A 20,563-nucleotide genomic window follows, 5' to 3' on the forward strand; every position below is an offset into this window, starting at 1 on the left:
TTCCCAGTTTCATGTTAACGAGGAAATCGTTGTTTTCCGTGGGTGAGGCCTCTTTGGATGTTGTGCGGGCCTTAAGGACTTATGTTGACCGCACTTCTTCGTTTAGGAAGTCGGACGCTTTGTTTGTCCTCTATGGCTTCCGTAAAAAGGGTTGGCCTGCTTCAAAGCAAACTTTGGCAGCCTGGATCCGTATGGCTATTTCTGAAGCTTATCTTCATGAAGGCCTGCCGGTTCCTCCTTCTGTGAAGGCTCATTCCACTAGGTCTGTGGGTCCTTCGTGGGCAGCTCGACGTGGTGCCTCTGCAGTCCAGATCTGCAAGGCTGCTACGTGGTCCTCTATCCATACCTTCGTGAGGTATTACAGGTTTGACACCTTCGCCTCTCAGGATGCTTCCTTCGGGCGGCGGATTCTCCTTTCAGCACAGGAGCGTCCCCACCCTTAAAGGATACTGCTTTAGGACATCCCCAAGGTATCCTGTGGATACCCTATGGACCCTGAAGTAGAAAATATGAGATTTTTTAAGAACTTACCCTTGTTATCTCTATTTCTACGAAGTCCATAGGGTTCCACAGGACTCCCGCCCTGTCGCACCTGTGCTGCAGATGGGCTTTGCTCTGGTCACCGGTTTTCCGTCTCCCTCTGGTGAGAATGTGATTCTTGTATGTGTCCAGATCTTTGTTCTCTCTCTTCCTTCTCCTCCTCCGGCCTATGGCTTGGTAACTAACTGAGGTGCCTTGGCTCGGGGGCGGGGTATAGGAGGGGGACCCAGTGCATCCTGGGAGGCTGAAAGCTTAACTCTTTGGTGCCCTGCGACTGACGTCACACCTATACCCCAAGGTATCCTGTGGAACCCTATGGACTTCGTAGAAATAGAGATAACAAGGGTAAGTTCTTACCATATCTCATATTATTAGTATCAACACTTGCACCAGCCCCATGCGAAGTGCAAGAGACCTATCGGAAACAGGCTTACTTTCTATATACGCACAACTTAAATAGCACGGAACTGTAGCTACATGCCCATGACTGTTACAACATAGAACAGTTCACTGCGATTGCATTATCACCGGCCTATTCCCATCCTGAAATGCCCATGTCACACAAAGCAGGATCCAGCAAAGTTCCATTGGCCGTTGGACGGAGATATGCAAAAATGTGCTTTTGCGCATGAGCTGTGGCTCAGAATGAATCCTGATGCCAATTGTTCTCAGACAATCAATCAGTGACCGCACTTGGTGTTTGTGTGTGTGTGAGTGGTAATCATCCAATCATGTTAGTGGGGCCACACGTGATATCACCAAATTGGACATGGATCTGTATGTTTCTGATCAGTGTTTGTAATTATCTGCAGTTTTATTTGTTGGTATTGCTAATGAGGTCAAGCAATATTAGCAGAGCATGCTGGGAATTGTAACAAAAGCAGCTGGAAATAGTCTATGGTTTAGTCTGCATGCTTTGTATTACAAACTTGAAAAAAATGATTGTTCAGCTGTTGCCTGTAGTTTCGCAAGAGCTGGAGAGCCCCAAATTGGACTGTTCTGTAACATGAAACGATCGTTAAACCTAGTCAGGTATTTTTAGGGCCTGAGGCTGATTTCATACAGTATGTCTCATACACTAGATTCAGATGTTTATGTAGAATGACTGAGATTACTATTGTTTTGCATCATTGTTTAATCCTGTCCTTCTAGACGTTTTCATTTTTAGCTTGGATGTACCTGGTTTATTTAGCATTTATTAGAATGTTATCTGCACCTTCTTCAGGCATATCGACTTCTGCAGAGTCTGCTTTCTCCACTGAACTGTTTAAGGAGATTTTGGACCAGATCAAGGTTGGCATTGCTCCTCTTTCTGAAGTACAGCGCTTGCATCATCTCAAGAGACTACTTCTCCTACAGGATATTGAAAGATTAAAATATGCGTTGCACAGCTTCAAAGAACATTCCTCTATGCCTCTCGGTATGTATTTTCTGTTTTATTCAGTACCACCACTGAATTGCTTTCTGCTTATCAGCTAAAGCCAGAAGTACATTCCTTAGAAGATTTGGAAAAAAAGCAAGTACATTTAATACTACATATGTGTATACTTTTAATATATTGTGCGTGTGTGTATATATACATATATGTGTGTGTGTGTGTGTGTGTGTGTGTGTATGTATGTATGTATATATTTGTGATAGAAGCACTGGAGAAGTCTGAGATGGCATATATGTGTGTCCCAGATTCCTATCGTATGTGTTTTAAAAACCCCAGGAAAAGTCTGTTATGCCAAACAGACCAGAAGTGTCGGCTTTTGGTAAAAGCTGGATAATGAGTCCTAGGGGTGTGGGTTGTGAGAAGAGAAGGGAGGGCTCCATCCACAGGCCATTCCAGGTGTTGGACCTTTCAGTCTGAGAGCAGGCTGATTAGTAGTTGCACCCTGAAGTGGCTCAGATAAGCTGTGTTAGGTTTTGGTTCAGTGTCTCACATACCCTGGGGAGAACAGACACTGAGGTTTGTTCAGAGACACTGTGATATTTGAAAGTGCTGTGTTTGTGTTTGTGGTAAGGCAGTAGGCACTGCCACTTGCAGAGAGGGAATAACCTGTCTAGTTAGAGCCCAGACGGACTAGGATTTCTTTTTATGTGTTGTTTATTTTGTTGTTTATATTGCACATTAAAACTGGTTCTGACCAGCTTGCACGAAAACCCTGGACTGGTATGCTTTTTCCTGGCTGCTGTGTGTAAGGAGGTGACCATTTACCCCAGGAGAGGGACTCCCTACCCCGACTATATCACTATATATATATATATATATATATATACATATATATATAATTATTGTAATGTATATGCAAGTGCAATTACCAGCGCTCACTGTGGAAGGATGGGGAGGTGGGTTGGCTGCAGACTTTACTGAAGGAGTCCCAGATCCTTCTTGACTTGCACAGAAAGATATGAACAATAATCGTTATTGTTGTTGTCTGCGCCTTGGGGATGTCTGTCCACATGTAACTGCAATATATGATGGGTGAACTGGTATGAGCAGTATGCTTGATGTAGGAAATTGAATGGTTTAGGACTGTGATGAGATTGTGACCCGGTGAAAGAAATAGACATATGCGAAATGTAGTCTAAATACCCCTTTTAATTGAGTCACAATGCTTTAAAATGGGATGGGGGGGGGCTTGAGGTATGCTTCCCTCACTAAGTCAGTGAGGAGATTCCGGTGTGGCAGGATTGTTCAACGGTAGAACGATACGTGGATAGTTTGTTAGTTCCTGGTGTCTCCAATGCTTGTTGGCTGTACAGGCCTTCCTCAGGTAAGTGAGTAAGTGAGCGCCATCTTGGAAATGGGCATAAATAAGGGAAGAGGGTGTGACGTCATAGTGGGTGTGTTAAGGTTTCCATAGTGAATGCTAGTGGCTTGGTCTCCACAGTAATTTTTGGTAGGTGGGAGGGGCAGTGTTGAGCTGATTGAATAGGTCAGAGTGAAAAGAACCTGGATAAATAGTGTAGGCAGAATTGATATACAATGAAATTTAAGTTGGGTCCGGAAAGAACCCTATCTGCAGAGTTTAGTGTATTAACCCATAATGACTGATTTAACCTCATTATCTAGGTTTAACCTGTGAGGTGCTAATGTTTTTAGAGTAAACATCCATCTGAGTTCCTCCTTGTTAGTCTTCCTGATGTAAATACCTCCTCGCCAATTTTTAGTAACTGTCTGGATTCCTAAGAAATGAATGCCTTTGGGGTCCCTATTGTGGTTGGTCTTAAAGTGGCTAAATAAGCTATGTGTCTCTAAACCTTGGCAGATGTTTCTAATGTGTTCTGTTAGTCATGTTTTAAGCTTCTTTGTGGTCCTGCCTATGTATTGCTGTCCACATGGGCAAGTGATCAGGTAGATGGCTCCCTCACTGTTGCACGTTATGTGATCTTATATCTTGAATAATTCCTTTGTTTGGGCTGATTTGAATGTGCAGGGTTTTTTGGTAGTTTGTGGGTGCAAGCTGCAGTATTGGCATGTTCCGCAGTAGAAGAAACCAGGAGTCAGTTTTTCACCTGTTAATGTTCTTTGTGTCGTTGTTTTGGTTTTCAGGTGCTTGTGTACTAATTGTTGTCTAATATCTGGTGCTTTTTTGTGTATGATTTTCGGTCTGTTTGGAAGTAGATCGTTGAGAACTTTATCTTCCAAGAGAACATGCTAATGCTTATTCAGTATGTTGCTGATTCGTTTGTGATCCCTACTATATTGTGTGATGAATAGAGTATTCAAGTCTGGACCTATTGTGTCTTTGTTTTTGTCTAGTGCTTCCACTTCCTTATAGGCGGTTTGTATCTTGTCGTCTTTATACCCTTTCTCTCTAAATTGTGGTTTCAATGATTCACTCTGTGTTTGGTAATCTGATACTTTGCTACAATTACGTCAAATTCTTTTGAACTGTCCAAGTGGAATGTTTTCCAGCCAGTTTGGGTGATGTGTATATACGCACACTTATGGTGCATACACACGGTCAGATTTTTCCTTCAAATGTGAGCTATAACGATTTAAAAATCGTTCAGTCGTTCATATCTGAAGGAAAATCTGACATATCTGACATGCCTGAACGATGAACGATGCGCGTTCCCGTTTGTCAGATAACGATATCTGACATCTGAGGTGTTTGCAGTCAGACTTGGAAATTCATTTTAATGCAGTCAAAAATCGTTCAATCGTTCAATCGTTCAAAAACTTTGGTAAAATCGTTCAATCGTTCATCTGACAAATCTGACCGTGTGTATGCTCCATTACACATACACAGTATACACACACTAACACATACTGTATATACAATAACACATATATACACAAACGCATACCTGAGTATTAAGGAAATGTTTTACTGGTTTGTTTTATATGTTGAAGTGTTTGTAATTGACATTTCGTTGACAATCCAACATGTGGTGTTTTTGTTTGATGTCAATAAAGTGTGTATTGTATTATATATAAACAATAAAACCATACACATACTTATATTCTATGCAGCTGCTGCTCATTTCATTAGGCCCCGCTCCCTCACATCGTATGGCTGTAGTTCATATGGGGCGGGGCTTGTCGTGTCAGCCCAGCCTCTACTTCGGCCATAGTAGAGGTGGGAATTGGTCTGTCAGGGGGGCATTTCTAAGTACTCAGAAACCCCCCCTGCGTCCTGTAGTGGTGGGGGCCCCTGTGTGTGTGGGGGCCCTGGGATGACTGCCCCTGTCATCCCCCCCCCCCTTAATCTGGCCCTGTGTGTATGTATGTTTGCGTGTATATACTGTATGTATGTATGTATGTATATATAATATTTATTATTTTTTTCTGTTTATAAGTGGTTTTCATTTTGAGAATTCGGGTATGCACAGTACATTACCTCCTACATGTCAGCACACTAGTAGAAATCCATTTTAGTTTTTATGTAGGGTATACAATGTTTTTTCATTCCACAGTATTGCCATGTATATAGATATAAAATATTGGTTTCTCTTCCCAATTAACTGAATCGGGGAGCTGGCTCCATCTGTTCATAGCTTTAATAGGTCTCTCTGGAAGCTTGCTAGCGGTGGTGCTTGTTTTCCTTGCAGGCACAGATATTAGCAGACCCGCTCTTTGATTCAGGTAACATGAGGGGTCTGCATTGTACATGCGTGACACAATTGACGTTGAAGGTGTTATCCAGAGTGGTAAACCTTTTTAACCACTTTTTCAATTTTTTTTTTCTTTTTTAGAAAAATATTTACATAAGGCTTGAAAAAATTTGCCTAGGAGGTGTCTAGCATCCCCTCCCCCATTTCCTTTGTAACGTTATCCCCCTCCCCCAAGTGTCCATGGTTCTCATTTTAGCACTAACCCCCCCCCCAATGTCATGTTGCACTATTTAAGCTTTGTACCCCCATTCTTTCTATAGCCAATACACTTTTAGCGAATTAACTAGCACGACCCCCAGTGCCAATAGATTCCTGCCACAACCTACCCCCAAATTGGCATTATCCCTTCCAATCACCATCATGCAGAGCGTGTCTCAGCGGGGACTGATGATCTCCCTGTCTCCCTGAATTTCCCTTCTTTGCACTTTTGTTACCAGCACATGTATTTCAAAGTGCCATTTGCACAGCATTATGTGGTGCAACATCAGCAGTGATGTCTCTGGTCAGACTACTACATCACTGCTGGGCCCTGGACTATGAGGAACCCATTCTACATATGTGCTCAAAGGATTCCTCTTCAAACGCTGGAGGATGGATAAGGGCGGCACGGTCTTATCTGGCGGTATCTGGTCACATACTCAACAGTAACCATGTCGACACTAAAATGTCGACCTAGTTCAATCTGTTGACAGCCACCATATAGACATCCTCAGAATGTTGGCATGTTCACAGTGTCGATATCTGAACTGTCGCCACGTGAAATGTTGATAGTCTGAGGATGCTGACGGTTAGTGTTAGGCGCCGCCGTGTTAGCCTGCGGGGCGAGGTTAGGTTGTAGTAGTACTGAGCAAAAAACAATATGTGGGTCCCAGGGACCCCTCACTTTAAAAAAGCAGGGTCCTGTCTAACCATTTCTGAGTCCCATCATAATTTATGCTGTAACCTGTAAGTACAGTGATTGCGTTAGTGATCAATTTACTTTTACACATTGCATGGATGGGCTCCTATCAGAGCCCCTATGGGGGATGTGATGAAGTATACATTCTGGGGATACTTAATATCTTATTGCTGCAATAATTGATAAATATGCCCCATAGCAATTAAAAAGCCAGTGTAAAATGTTGTCAGTCACAGTTCAATCTAACTAAATAACAAGTATTCAGATTTGCTGTAAAATGTGTTACTCTATTGTGGCACAACTAGGTCCATGTTGTTAATGCAGCAATGCCATAGTACTCAATGGCTGGGAGAGACGGGCTCTCTGTTTTTATTTCTGCATCTGGGCCTGGGTGACACCTTCCCCTGTGGAGTTCCTCTCCTGGTTGGCTGACCTGGGAAGGGTCCAGGTGGTTTCGTTGGCCTTGTGTGGCGGGGGCGCCGCTGGAGCAAGGTTAGAAGATGACTGGTTCTGTTACATTAGGGTTTCCACCCTCCGGAGCTGGAACGCGGGTGGGATCTAATTCGCAGTTACTTGCGGCTTGTTGCTGGTGAGGAAGGATGTCTCCCCTCCTTCATTGGTCGGGGCAGTCTAGATGGTGGTGTCATATCTGGGGCTTGGGCCGGACGCATTCAGGGCCTCATTCACAGGCGGTCGGAGGATGCAAACGGTCGCTCAGAAACTGGGCGGCCACTTGCATCCTGACTGCCCGCCTCTGTTGCGGTCGTTAGGGTGTGGGTTAACACCCACAGCTCTAACGACCGCTCCGGTGATGGTCGCGATGGTCACAGACCATCGCGACCATCGGGGCTTACGACGAGACCCTAGGGTAGGGTCTCACTTGTCATAAGCCCCGGAGAGCTTCTGGCTCTGTCAGAGCCGGAAGCTCTCCACTGACATCACTAGTGATGTCAGTGGGGCCGCCCCCAAACGGTAGGCGTTCCCATGGGAACACCTCCGTTTGGGCTGCCACCCCTCCCCGGCCCGCCTTCCAAACGGGGCGAGCTGTCAATCAACATCGACAGCTCGCCCCCTTTGGATCGAGACCGGCTACGACCGGCGCTGTTGGTCGTAGCGGGTCTCACGCATGCGCACGCCCGCGCCGTCGTGCGCATGCTCTGTGGGGGGCCATCGACCCGGTCCGAGCGCATCGGCACTAACGACCGGGTCTGAATGACCCCCTCAGTCTCAAACTCTTCATAGGGGCAGCGACCGTTGCGGTCATGAATGATATTGAGCTTGTAACTGCAAGAAGAGGGCGGACTGGGATGGGAGACGCTAGTAAATCACTATTGGCTGCAGCGAGCACAGCCAGATCTTATTGGTGCGGGATCTGCTCATTTTTTAAAACTGGGCCCCTGGTTGCCTATAGCGCATAAAGGATGCGCTATAGCACCACTGGGTTATGTAGAGAACACAATGGGGAGAGGGCCATACAATCTGTAGACTTTATAATCTATAGTATGCTCCTATAATATAGTAAAAAGCTTGATCTTAAAGGGCTGCCGGACAAATATAAATCTTGCATGTCATAACCTTTTAATGGAGATGATTTATCTTCTTATAAACCCTTAAAACTCTCCCTAACCTTCTGCACTTTCCCATTGAAGTTCTGTAGCTAAAACAGTAATGGAGTTAAGTATTCTGCTCTTTTAAAACATTAAACAAGAAAGACCACTGCCAAGAAATAATGGGCAGGGAACCAGTATAAAAGCACAAGACGTACACTGCTTGATATGCATTGGACATTTAGTTTATTCCCAGAACAAAGCATGAACTTTCTCTTTTTATTAGACATAATCTGTAACCTGTTAGTTTCTCTTCATGTATAGTATGTTTATTGCTTCAGCACCACAGTACTGAATATTCACTTTGTTCTTATCTTGTGTGCATAATTTCAAAAATGCCTTTTGTCTAACTATTTACATTACCTGTACTAGAAGGCCCCATTGTATATTCTCTTGCAGTGCTGGCTTTCAGGCAACTTGGAGAGTCAGGTAAGAAACACTTTGGGCCTGATTCAGAGCTGTCCGAAGTGGCGGCTGTATTAAGTTGCAGAGCTATGCACTGCAGGGGCGTATCTTCCTATTGGCCTGGATGGCCCTCGCCAGGGGCGCCGACCGAGGGGGGGGTGCCGTTGCCACCCGACATAATTAACAAATGATCAGTGGTCTCCTGTTTGCTCTGCGCAGTGTGCCGCAGACAGCTGTCATTAGTAAATGATCCCTGGTCTCCTTCTGTCTCCTCTGCTCTTATCAGTGTCTTCCATTGATTGTTAATGTGTATCAGGCTTCTTATATGTCCCTTTATATCAGAAACATTTAAAATTAGAGAGACTAATTTTTTTTTTTTTCTAATATATCTCTTCTCCCACAATACCCACTACATACCAATCACCACTAATTCCCATATGTCAACCTTGCAGGAAAAGAGTGTAAGCACCACATCAACCACAATGCTCTATTCGCAAGATAATTTGCATATATGCAAATTATCTTGCCCACAATGCACCTTTTGTTATTGATGCCCTCTTTTCCTGTGTTGTTGACATATAGAAATTAATAAACAGTGCTTGCATGTAGTAAGTGTTATAACTGAAAAAATATAAAAATATTTCTACTTCAGGGTCCATAGGGTATCCACAGGATACCTTGGGGTATAGGCGATGGCGGCAGACATCCAGGCACCACAGAGTTAAATTTTCAGCCTCCCAGGATGCACTGGGGTCCCTCTCCTATACCCCGCCCCCGAGCCTCAGGCCACCCAGTTTTCGTAGGTGCCGGGCCGGACCAGTCGCACCGTACAGAGGGGGGTCTTTTTAAGGCCCCTGAATATTTCTTCGCAGCTGTGGCTGCACAACTAGAGTGCTCCAGCATAGGACAGTCAGTATTGACGTCTATGCTGTCACTCCTACACCCCGCCGGTACCAGAACGCCGGTACCATTCCGGGGATGCTGGTAGGTAGCTGGGGTCACAGCTAGCGGTGATCCCCGGCTACCTGGACTGTGGCCGGATGCACGGGGAACAAGGTAAGCGGCGGGGTCCCGCGGTGGGCACCCGCCGGTAACACAGTCCTGTTTGGTCCCCAGGCAGGGGGCTCCCTGGGGACCGGCTGCGCGTGGGGCCAGGTACTGATCCTGCGCCTTCCACTAGACCACCAGGGACAGCGGGCCGTAGCATGTGCGGTACAGCGCGGCGTCCCAGGGGTTGATAGCACGCCAGGGGAGAACGCCTTCCCTGTCTCACAGCCGGCGTCTCCCCCGCTGCACAGTGCCATTCCACAGCGGTCTGAGCGGGCTGTGTCAGCGCTCCTCCCCCGGGCCCTGCCTTCTCTCTGCTCCTCGGTGGCCATTTTCTCACTACATGTGCTGGGGATGGCAAACGCTGCTGGAAGCTGATACAGATGCCATTGCGGTCCGGGTCCCCCGCATACCTCTCCTTCAATTAAGGTCATTGTATGCAGCACTGTTTCCTACCAGGCTCTGGTCTGTGTAGTTGATTGCAGTGCCTGTAATGCAGGATGTTATCTGTGCATTGTATGTGACTTAAATGCTAGCGCTGTTTGTACTTTCATTTCTGACTGTCAGCTTTTTCCTATCCCTGTTCTTCTGCTACAGCCCTTGCGGTGCGGTGTCGCAGGGTGTTTATTACCTCACAGTAAACATGGTTTTTCTGTGTGGGAGGTCACATACGCTCCGTTCACACTCCTCATGTCGGAAAGTGAACGAGGATATCCTCTTCCAGCTATAATGTACTGATATCATGTGCAGTTAGCAGAGGGATATGTAGACACTGAGGGTTTATGGCGGCCATGTTGTATTATATATCACGCCCCATTTCTGTCACTGTGCCTGCACAAAAAAGGGGACCGCCCTCAGCTGGCTAAGATGCTTACAGCCTTTGTGGGCAACGCCCCCTGCGTTTCCCCAAGGGGTTATCGCAGCCTGTGGTGGTCTCATCACAAGCAGGGGTCCCTGGACAGTTGATGGTACCCCGGTGTATCCTGTTTTTCGCCCCCCCAGGTCTCGCAGGAGCCTGTGTGGGTGAATTTATTGTCCAAATGGTATAGCACCTGATGGACGTTTTACAGGGGGAGTCACCATTTAGGCCTTTCGGGTCTCAGACGGACATGACGTCTGATGACGGTGACATTATTGACTTTTTCAGACACGAGCCCCTTAGTGCAAAGGAGGCGTAGTCTGGGTCTAAAGTCTATATACCTGGCCTTCTACGGGCAGTCCGTGCGGCTTTGGTTATTACATATCCCCCGTGGCTAAATCCAAATATGCCTTCTTTAAGGATAAGGGTGTTGCCACTGTAATTCCTCTATCTGGTCAGGTGGATCATTTTAGAGGAGGCGTGGAAAATCCGGGTAAGCGGTTCCAGCCTCAAAAACGGTTGACCTTTTTCATACTCCTTTTGCGGATAATTACATTTCCGAATGGGAGTTACCTTACGGGTAGATTCTCATGTTACACGCCTAGTGAGGAGTGCTACGTTGCCCATGCCCTCCAGGTCCTCTTTGAAGGAGGTTCCAGATTGCAAGGTGCAAATATATCTAAAATCCAATATTCCCTTGCTGGAGGGGCTTCCAGGCCGGCTATGGCCGTGTGCTGGGGGGCCAGAGCCATGGAACACTGAGTAGGTAACTGGATCTTTGCACACTGACTCTCCAGCAGAGCAGGTGGATAGTGGCAAATTCTCAGAGACTTTGCCACGTTCATAATGAGACGGTCTTACATATAGCCTACTCCTTTCCAGAATCTCCTCGGCAGCAGTAGCGGCTTGCCGCTCCCTGTGGTTGCGCTCTTGGAAAGCTGACGCAGATTCCATTTGGAATCCTTTGCCTTTTACGGGACAAGTCCTGTTTGGCCCTCGTCTGGACGCAATTGTGGCCCTGCAGGCAGCAGCTACGTCTGCGTGTCTGCCATCGGCTACAGTCCCATCAGGGTCTGGGACTTTGTCTTTTCGGCCCTGTGAGGCCAGGGTAAGTCTAAAATACAGCTTTCCAAGACAGTCAGTAGCCAGGAAATCTGCTCAGCCATAAGCACAGGCTTGGAGTACAAGACGTCCTACTCCCAAGTTGGACTATAAGCCTTCAGCCTCACGGGACGGGCCTCCTCTCGGGAGCCCCCAGAGTTGGAGGCCGGCTTCTCCAGTTCGCCCAGTGCTGGTGTCTGACCACCACGGACACTGGGGTAAGAGAAGTATTTTCTTGAAGGTATGTCTTTTCCTCCCAGTAAAAGCCTCCCAGAAGGTTTTTCGTTACAGGACTTCTGTCAATTCAGGACAAGGCCCTGTAATTTTTGAGGGTGTTACACTCTATGCTCCAGGCAGGAGTTATAGTACATATTCCGTTGCCCCAAAGGGGAATGAGGTATTACTCCATCCTCTTTCTGGTACAGACACCCATTGGGTCTTACCAGGACATTCTCAACCTTGAATCCTTCAACAAATTCTTAAGGGTTCCTCGGTTCGGGAGGGGGACCCTGCATTCCATCATTCAATGGAGCCTGGGAATTTTGTGGTGTCGTTGGATATATTCAGGGTGACTACCTGAATATCCCTCTTTTCTTAGCACACCAGTGTTTTCCTCAGGTTTGCAGTGGTCGATAAGCATTTCCAGTTTCTGGCATTGCCCCTTGGTCTGGCCTCCGCGCCTCACGGTTTACCAGGGTCATGGTAGTTATGGCAGCCCACCTGCGGAGACAGGGGGTCCGCTTGTTACCCTATCCGAGTGACCTCCTGTTGTTACACGGTCTCCAGAGATACTTCAGTGCCATATGCAACGGACAATATCTGTGTTGCTACGTTAGGGCTGACTGATAAACTGGAAATGGTCCTCTCTGATTCTTCACAGAGGATGCTCCATATCCCAACATCTGAGGATCTTTGTGATTGAGGAAAAGATCTCTGCATTACAGGCAAAGGTACGCAGTTGCCTGCAGAGTCGCCGAGTGTCTATTCACTTGGCAATGTGGTTCCTGGGTTCCAGGATGTCGCTGTTCGACATGGTGGAGAGTACCCAGCTTCACTCTAAGGAAGTTGATCCTCTCCGGATGGGATGGGTTGCCCCATAGGATAAAGTCAATAGGCTTTCCCCAGAGGTTTGTCTCTCTCTGGCCTGGTGGCTGCAGAAAGCTCACCTAAACAAGGGGCACCCCCTTTGGGATTGCGGACAGGGTCCTTCTGACGACGGACGCCAGTATCCGTGGCTGGGAAGCATGACGGGTCCACACTTGTTCCAGGGCAGGTGGACACCAGTAGTTTTTGCGCTTCCCATAAACATCTGAGAACTCTGAGCAGTATTCAGGGTTCTCCAGCATGCAGGACAGGTCCTCCACGGAAATACCGTGCAGGTACAGTCTGACAACGCCATCATGATGGCTTATGTAAACCACCTAGGAGGTTCCCGAAGTCAGGCGACACTAACAGTGGTGTCCCGAATTCTGGCTTGGGTGGAAGGCTATATCCCTGCCGTCATCGGCAGTGTTCACTCAGGAATCCTCAGATGGAAAGCAGGCTTTCTCAGCCGTCAAGACGTGCATTCAGGGAAATGTCCTCTTTATCAGGAGGTGTTCAATCTTCTGGTGAACAAGTGGAGCCTTTCAGAGATGAGACTCTTCTGATAGAGGTAGGCAGGTCCAGTGGACCTTCCAAGTTGTGTACCTCGTCCCTCCGTTATCCCTTCTTCCTCCAGTAATAGCAAGAAGGAGGCACGCTCCTGCTGATAGCTCCAGCGTAGGCCAGATGGCACTATTACTCAGATCTTCGGAGCCTCTCAGTTAACACTCCGAAGCTGTTGCCTCTACGCCCGGACCTGTTGTCTCAGGATCCTGGCTGATCCCCAGACCTGGGTTGTCTGTGGTGGAGACTGCCCTCTTAAGGTCTAGGAGTTTTTCCAGCTCTATAGTTAACAGGGGCTCTGTCCATGCTAAGAGCTCGGAAGTTTTTATCTGCAAGAATTTACCATTAGGTATGGTATACTTTCTTTCAGGTGTCGCCCTAGAGGCTAGGCTCCTCGGGTATTCCGGATATCCAGAGGTTGGCTTTCCTACAGGTGGGCTTAGATAACAGTCTTCGCCTTGCTTACCTCAAGGTGCAGGTTTCTGCCCTGTTAGTATGATTTCAGTGTAGGATTGCTACTCTTCCTGATGTCCGCACCTTTGTGCAGGGTGTACGTTATATTCAGCATCCTTTTGTTCCACCTGTGGCTCCTTGGGATTTGGCTGTGGTCCTTAGGGCTCTCTGAGGACCGCCATTTGATCCACTGGGCTCAGTGGATTTCAAATGGCTTACGGCTAGGACTGTATTCCTTCTGGCTCTTAATTTGGCCAGTAGGATCTCAGAATGGGAGGCTCTGTCATGTAGACCTCCCTTTTTCTCATCTTTCCTAGGAACAGGGCAGTGCTTGCCTTTACTTCCCCAGTCCTGTCTGCTGGTGAGGCCTATTTGGCTGTGGTACGGACGCTAAGAATTTAAGTTGACCGTACCAGTCCATTTAGGAAATCAGACTCTCGGTTTTGTCCTTTCTGGTTTCCATAAAAAGGGTTGGCCTGCCACTACGCTAACTTTGGCAGGATGGATTCACAGGTCTTCCTGTTCCATCCTCTATTAAAGCTCTTCCACTAGGTCTGTGGGTCCTTCTTGGACAGCTCGACGTGGCGCTTCAGCGGTGATTGGCAGCCACGTGGTCATCTGTCCATATTTTTGGTAAGGTATTATGCTTTTGATACCTTCGCCTCTCAGGATGCTTCCTTTCGGCGGCGGATTCTCCTTACAGCACAGGAGCGTCCCCACCCTTAAAGGATACTGCTTTGGGACATCCCCAAGGTATCCTGTGGATACCCTATGGACCCTGAAGTAGGGCTTTGATCTGGTCACCGGTTTCTCTGTCTCCTTCTGGTGAGAATGTGATTCTTGTGTGTTCCAGACTGTCTTCTCTCTCTTTTTTGCTCCTGCTCCGGCATATGGCTTGTTACGAAACTGAGTGGCCTGAGGCTCGGGGACGGGGTATAGGAGAGGGACCCCAGTGCATCCTGGGAGGCTGAAAATTTAACTCTGTGGTGCCTGGATGTCTGCCGCCATCGCCTATACCCCAAGGTATCCTGTGGAACCCTATGGACTTCGTAGAAATAGAGATAACAAGGGTAAGTTCTTACCATATCTCATATTATATATATATATTTAAAAAAATATATGTGTGTGTGTGTGTGTGTGTATATATATATATATATATATTAGGGATGTGCAGGCTCGGATAGGTTCGAGGTTGCACGTGGAGTTCGGATTTTTCCCTCCAAAAAAACGGAACTCAGAACGAGGCAAAACGTCATCTTACATGGACGAACATCATCATTCCTGGTCTTTTGTTGATGGTTTTAGAACAAGAGATAAGAAATCAAACCGGTTGCATTCTACGCCATATGTGCTTTGCTGTCATTGTATAAATTGTGTCGGCAATCATTGTATTGTATGATTTCTGTGTTGAAGGTGAGAATAGGAGCCAAGATGTTGCAACAATGTACAATTTATAACGTCCAAGTACACAAGCGTTTTACACTGCTCTAATGTTGATAATTGTACTACCTGATTGTCCATGTGGATGATTCGTGCAGCGGAAGGTATTTTTGGAGACTGTTTGGGGCATATTCAATTAGGTACGAATAGTCCCCTACTTTTCGCATGCCGGACTTTTCGCTGTCATCGCTGGTTTTCCAAGTGGAAAAGTATCACGTACGTTTCCGCTTATCCCCGTACTCAATTAAAAATCAGCGAAAACGGCACCCGGCGAACTCTGACCTGGTGAAAAGTACTGTCAAAAAAGGGGAAAGCACTCTGTACCCCCTGGAAAGCTGCACTGACATAGGGGTTGACTATAGGGGTGTTCTAGTACCCCTAATAAAGGTAATCTGGGTTTTCTTTTCTCCAAAAGCTTGCTATTAGCGTCTTTGTATAAGTGGTGAAGAATGGCATTATTTTTTCATCAGAATAACTAGTCCCAGCAAATTTGGGTTATATGAAAATGGGTGCTAGCATATTTTGAAGTTGCTAATGTGAAGTTTTAAAAAATGTAAAAAATCCACCTGACGCAAGCACCTGCAATCTTCAAAACACCTTGGGGCTTAATTGGGGACCCCCCTGGAGTCTATTTTAGCTAGTTATTAAGTTTGTCCCCCAACTTTGTTTTTTTTTGCCACTCGAAATGAAAGTACTCTTTTGGGGGTCTTAATTTTTTTTTTTAGAATTTTTTTGACCCAGTTTAGCTGGGGGGGGACTGTCGGATGCAGGGTGGTTCCCGCAAGTTTGCAACTTTCCGCACCAGCAAAAAGTTTTTGGAATTTAATACGGGGATACGTTTTCGCCAGGCGAAATTACGTCACCGACGAAACCTTTTAGCTGAAAACGGCTTTTCGCACCTAATTGAATACGTCCCTTGTCTGATTGGACATATTGCTCCACAAATATTAATTTAATCCTCTGTGACTGTCATGAGACCTTCTCATTATTGTAATTGTATAATTTCTGTTAATGGTTAAATGTCGCTTTAATAGCTATTCTTTATATACATTAAAAAAAATCCTTACTTTTACATTAGTTTGTCACTAAACAAATGTCCTTTAAGCCCTCCTATCCTACTAATGTCTATTACATGTGGTTTAATGGCATTTTTGTTGTACAGGTACAGCATGACTGTAGCAATAATGGTCACCACACCCACTACCTCCTACTACTATTTGCTAGCGTTGTGATCGTGTTCTTTCAGTTTTCACCAGACACCCTGTACTATTCAGTGTATTTACTACTGATAAACGCATTGGGAAAGCTTATACATAAAACAATGTTTTCTCTTTTGTGCAAAATCCAAGAGGAGCAACAATCACTATAGTATTACCAAATACTAAAAATGTATATTATAAACAGAAAGGACATGTGCTCCTTATTTTGAAAAACATGAACAAAGATTAATAGGTAAAGGACTAGTACTATACAAGGATAATTAATTTCCCAAAGTCCCATAAATAAAAAAAAAAAAACAGTATTAGTGAAGTATTCATCATCGAGGGTCTTTCTGAGCCAATGTAGTAATTATTGAACCTCAAAAAACAGAAAAGTTGCTTCTCATAGCATGAAATCCTTTAATCACCACATAAACAGCACATGTGCAATAAAAACGTTGAGCCATACTGCGTACCAGAAAAGAGTAATAAAGAGGCCTATAACGATCTTAATAATCTCTGATGTTCAGCTTAGCCGAGGCAGGTCACCCTTGTACGATAAGTGTAGCTCCTATCCATGCTGACGCGTTTCAACCGCATTGGTCTTCCACCTTGAGTTAGACCAATACAGTTAAAATGCGTCTGTGGTGGATAGGAGCTACACTGTTATCGGACAAGGGTGACCTGAAGGACATTCCAAGTATAGGTATTTATGCCTAGGCTGAACATCAGAGAATACTATTAAGCTTGTGATGTATACAAAAGTAATGTATGATCCCGCACCAGTAATACAATATACAGTGAAGTAGATATCTGTGTAAATTGTAAGCTCGTTAGATATATGTGTGATACTGACTCAGGTATTAATAAATAATCTCATAATGGATAGTATCATTCCAAATATTTATAGGAAAATGTATTGTCTCCAAATAATTCCAATTCCTGATGTGCTACCAATTACTCTAATGTATACATCAACAATAAAATAAAAAGTAGAGTATTCTGTATGGATAGGCACCTTTAGTTTTACTTTAAAATTGTATAATTTAGGGTTACCAATTAGGCAAAATATTTAAAATTCAACAAAAGAGAAGTATAGAGAAATAGATGTGTAAAGAAAGAATATGAAATAGTGTGATTAAAACTTTGACTTAATACTGCTGGTTAAGTATATATATTTCTCCTAGTAATTGTCTTACAATATTCCTTGGTTTAAGTATCGCTATAATATCACTCGTATGTAACATGCAGGCTCTTTAGTCAGTTATTAAATAATTATAGAACCAGTATTCATAGACAGTAAGATGACTCTACTGCAGCCGTTATGTAACCGTTTGTGTCCCAATACATAAGGCGTATTGCATCCTTTTACAGCTGGTAGTCTGATCTCGTTATAAAAGTAGCAGTTCACCTCTCCTGCTCTGAGGCAGTTAGTGAGTTTATATGCTCTGTATATTGCCTCTAACTTCAGAAAAGAATACTGCGTGATTCTAAACAATCTGAACGCTGTCGTGACTGTCAATAATTCATCTTAATTAGGGATGAGCGGGTTCGGATTTCTGAAATCCGAGCCACCCCGATCTGTGCCGGAAACAGAGTCTGGCTCTGGTTTTCCCGCCAGACTCCGTTCCCGGAACGAGGCTTAACGTCATCCTCGCACTGTCGGATTCTCGCGGGTTTTGGATTCAATAAAAGGTCCCCGCCATTTTTTCATTCCGACTGTGGACAGTGAAGAGGGAGGGTGGGGGTTTGCTGTGCTCTTGCTGCTTTTGTCCATAGGGGCTGGCTGGGCTGTCTTGTGCAGTGCTGTTGTCCCATAAAGGCTGTGTTGTCCATAGTGGGAGGGTGGGGGTTGCTGTGCTGGTGCTGCTGTTGTCCATAGGGGCTGGCTGTGCTGTGTTGTGCAGTGCTGTTGTCCCATAAAGGCTGTAGTCCTAAAGGGGTGCTGTAGTGTTGCACAGGGGGTGCTCTGTCCATCAGGGGTGCTCCCCCCCAAGTGCAAAAAAATATATTTTTTTTTCTGTTTTTGTGTGCATCAACAAAGTAGCAGCGCCAAGCGTGCGCCTGTGTCATAAGTCAAGGGCCGGCTGGTCTGTTGAAGGGAGGTGTAACCTCCAAAGTGCCCAAAACAATTAAAACATTTTTCTTTTTCTGTGTTTTGTGTGTGCCTTAGCCGCACATGCATCAACAAAGTAGCAGCGCCAAGTATGTACTCTTTGGGGCCTAGTCTTTCAAACTGCCATCCTGTCTGCCACTGCAGTGCCACTCCTAGATGGGCCACGTGTTTGTGCCGCCCACTTGTGTCGCTTAGCATAGTCATCCAGCTACCTCGGTGCAACCTTTTTGCCTAAAAACAATATTGTGAGGTGTTCAGAATAGACTGGAAATGAGTAGAAATTAATGTTATTGAGGTTAACAATGGCATAGGAACAAAAAAAAAACAAATTCTGTGATTTTAGCTGTTTTTATGCTTTTTTCCAAAAAAATACAGATCCAAAACACAAGACCCAGAACCCAAAACACGGAAGGGTGGTTTTGGCAAAACCAATCCAGATCCAAAACACGAAGAAAGATCCCAAACCAAAACATGAAAAGTGGCCGGTGCACACCCCTAATCTTAATGCTGCAGTCCATAACACTTCTATTAACATTAATTAAGCCATCGAAATATTCATAACATATAACCAGCGGTATATTGTAGAAACGCCAACGCGCGTTTTGTCTGGAGGCTGCTTTATCAAAGCACTTCTTTATCAAGGAACTGCCTTGATAAAGCAGCCTCAGCGCTGTAAATTACCCCATCTAATTGAATACGTCACTAAGTTGCATAACTTTTCAGAGCAGGTCTCTGATAGCTGTTGGAGAGGTTGCTCTGAGGTGGTCTGTTTCCACCATATAATGTCCTAAGCTGCTCCCCATCTGGAAAAGCATTTGACGATTGTTGTTTTCCCTCCTCCGGGTGGAGTTCCCCCTCCTCAGTACCTCTTCTTCTTGACCCCCTACAACGAAGTATCAGAGCAAATTGATTCGGCATGTCACATCGGCGACTCCGCGTGGCGCAAGTCCTTTTTTACATCTATTCCAGCCACCATTAATAGAATCTGGCATGAATATAGGGGAGAATATATGAATAGCCCCCAAATCCTTTAATAACGTCTGGGAGCTCTGGATCTCCTGCTTTGGAGCTGCTCTCCCTTCTCTCTAGTACTGTGTTCTCTCTGCATGCTTGGCAGTCCTCCTCCTATCTCTCTACCCTATCCTCTTCCTTCTCATTTGCTGGTTAGTCACCCTCCCCATTCACCTCCTCCTCCTTTCCCTTTCTACCCTGTCTTATTTTAAAATGAACAACTTTACTTCTCTTTCTATTCTACTATTGCATCTCTTCAACTTTTTATCTATTCTAGAGACGTTTAATACATTGTTGTTTTATTTCACCACTAATTTGTACCACTGTGTATTTTCTTTTATTCTTTCTCTAAATATAAAGTCTTTGAATAATTATAATATTAAAAATAAGATTTTGTGGTCTAATTTGCTGTCTTACATGGATAGACTTTATTATTTTATGCTGATTAGATGATTAATTTTAGGCTTTGCTGGTTTTTGAAAAGTTACCACATACTGTATTCTGAACAATATGAATGGTGGTTGTTGGGGTATGTGCACATAGGTGATATGTGATCTTGTTCCACTAGGATGCAGAATAGATGAAGGGCAGACAGAAGCTCACATTGCTTTTTATTCCTCATGAAGAAACACCCTAGCATTATGGTTTATAATAAAAGTTATTATGAATGTGTATGGAAGTCAATAGCGCAAGTAATGTTAGCGGAAAGTGGAATTTACTATATGTGTACCAGAAGTGTATACTACATCTGCTTATTAATACCCTTTTTTTAAATTTTATTTTATTTTGTGTTTTTCAGATCACACAAGAGCACTGTGTTCTTTGTTTTACTACTGGATTTCGGATATTTTACCAATAAAGGCAAAACATGCAATTTAGCCAGTGTCTGAATATTTTCTGGTGTGTTTTTATATACTTTTTTACTGTAAATGTAATTTATAAAAACAATATAAATAAGCAATAGGTCACACAAACATAAATTTGTACTTCCCCAACTTTCAACCACACTTATTTTAGGACCACTAAACATAGAATGCATCTGATGTAATATGGAAAGGCATCCTGTAATATTCGCAAATGTGCTTACAGGACTTAAGTTGCTAAACATTATTTATAAGCTCATTATATAAG

At 44.8% G+C, this 20,563-nt stretch overlaps 1 protein-coding gene across 3 annotated transcripts in view; it reads left to right on the top strand.

Moving 5' to 3' along the window:
- The window catches only part of ERICH1 (glutamate rich 1), an 83,212-nt gene extending 62,880 nt beyond the window's left edge, over positions 1 to 20,332 (top strand). For all 3 annotated transcript variants that reach the window (XM_088479757.1, XM_088479758.1, XM_088479759.1), the window contains exons 7-8: positions 1,766 to 1,960; positions 20,232 to 20,332. In XM_088479757.1, coding sequence (XP_088335883.1) covers positions 1,766 to 1,960; positions 20,232 to 20,311 — 275 coding nt within the window. In that variant the 3' untranslated portion in view covers positions 20,312 to 20,332. The remainder of the gene's footprint in view (positions 1 to 1,765; positions 1,961 to 20,231) is intronic.
- The last annotated feature ends 231 nt before the right edge of the window (positions 20,333 to 20,563 follow it).

This window comes from Taudactylus pleione, unplaced genomic scaffold (assembly GCF_031769625.1).
Source record: "Taudactylus pleione unplaced genomic scaffold, aTauple2 ptg000244l, whole genome shotgun sequence".
Classification (NCBI taxonomy): Eukaryota; Metazoa; Chordata; class Amphibia; order Anura; family Myobatrachidae; genus Taudactylus; species Taudactylus pleione.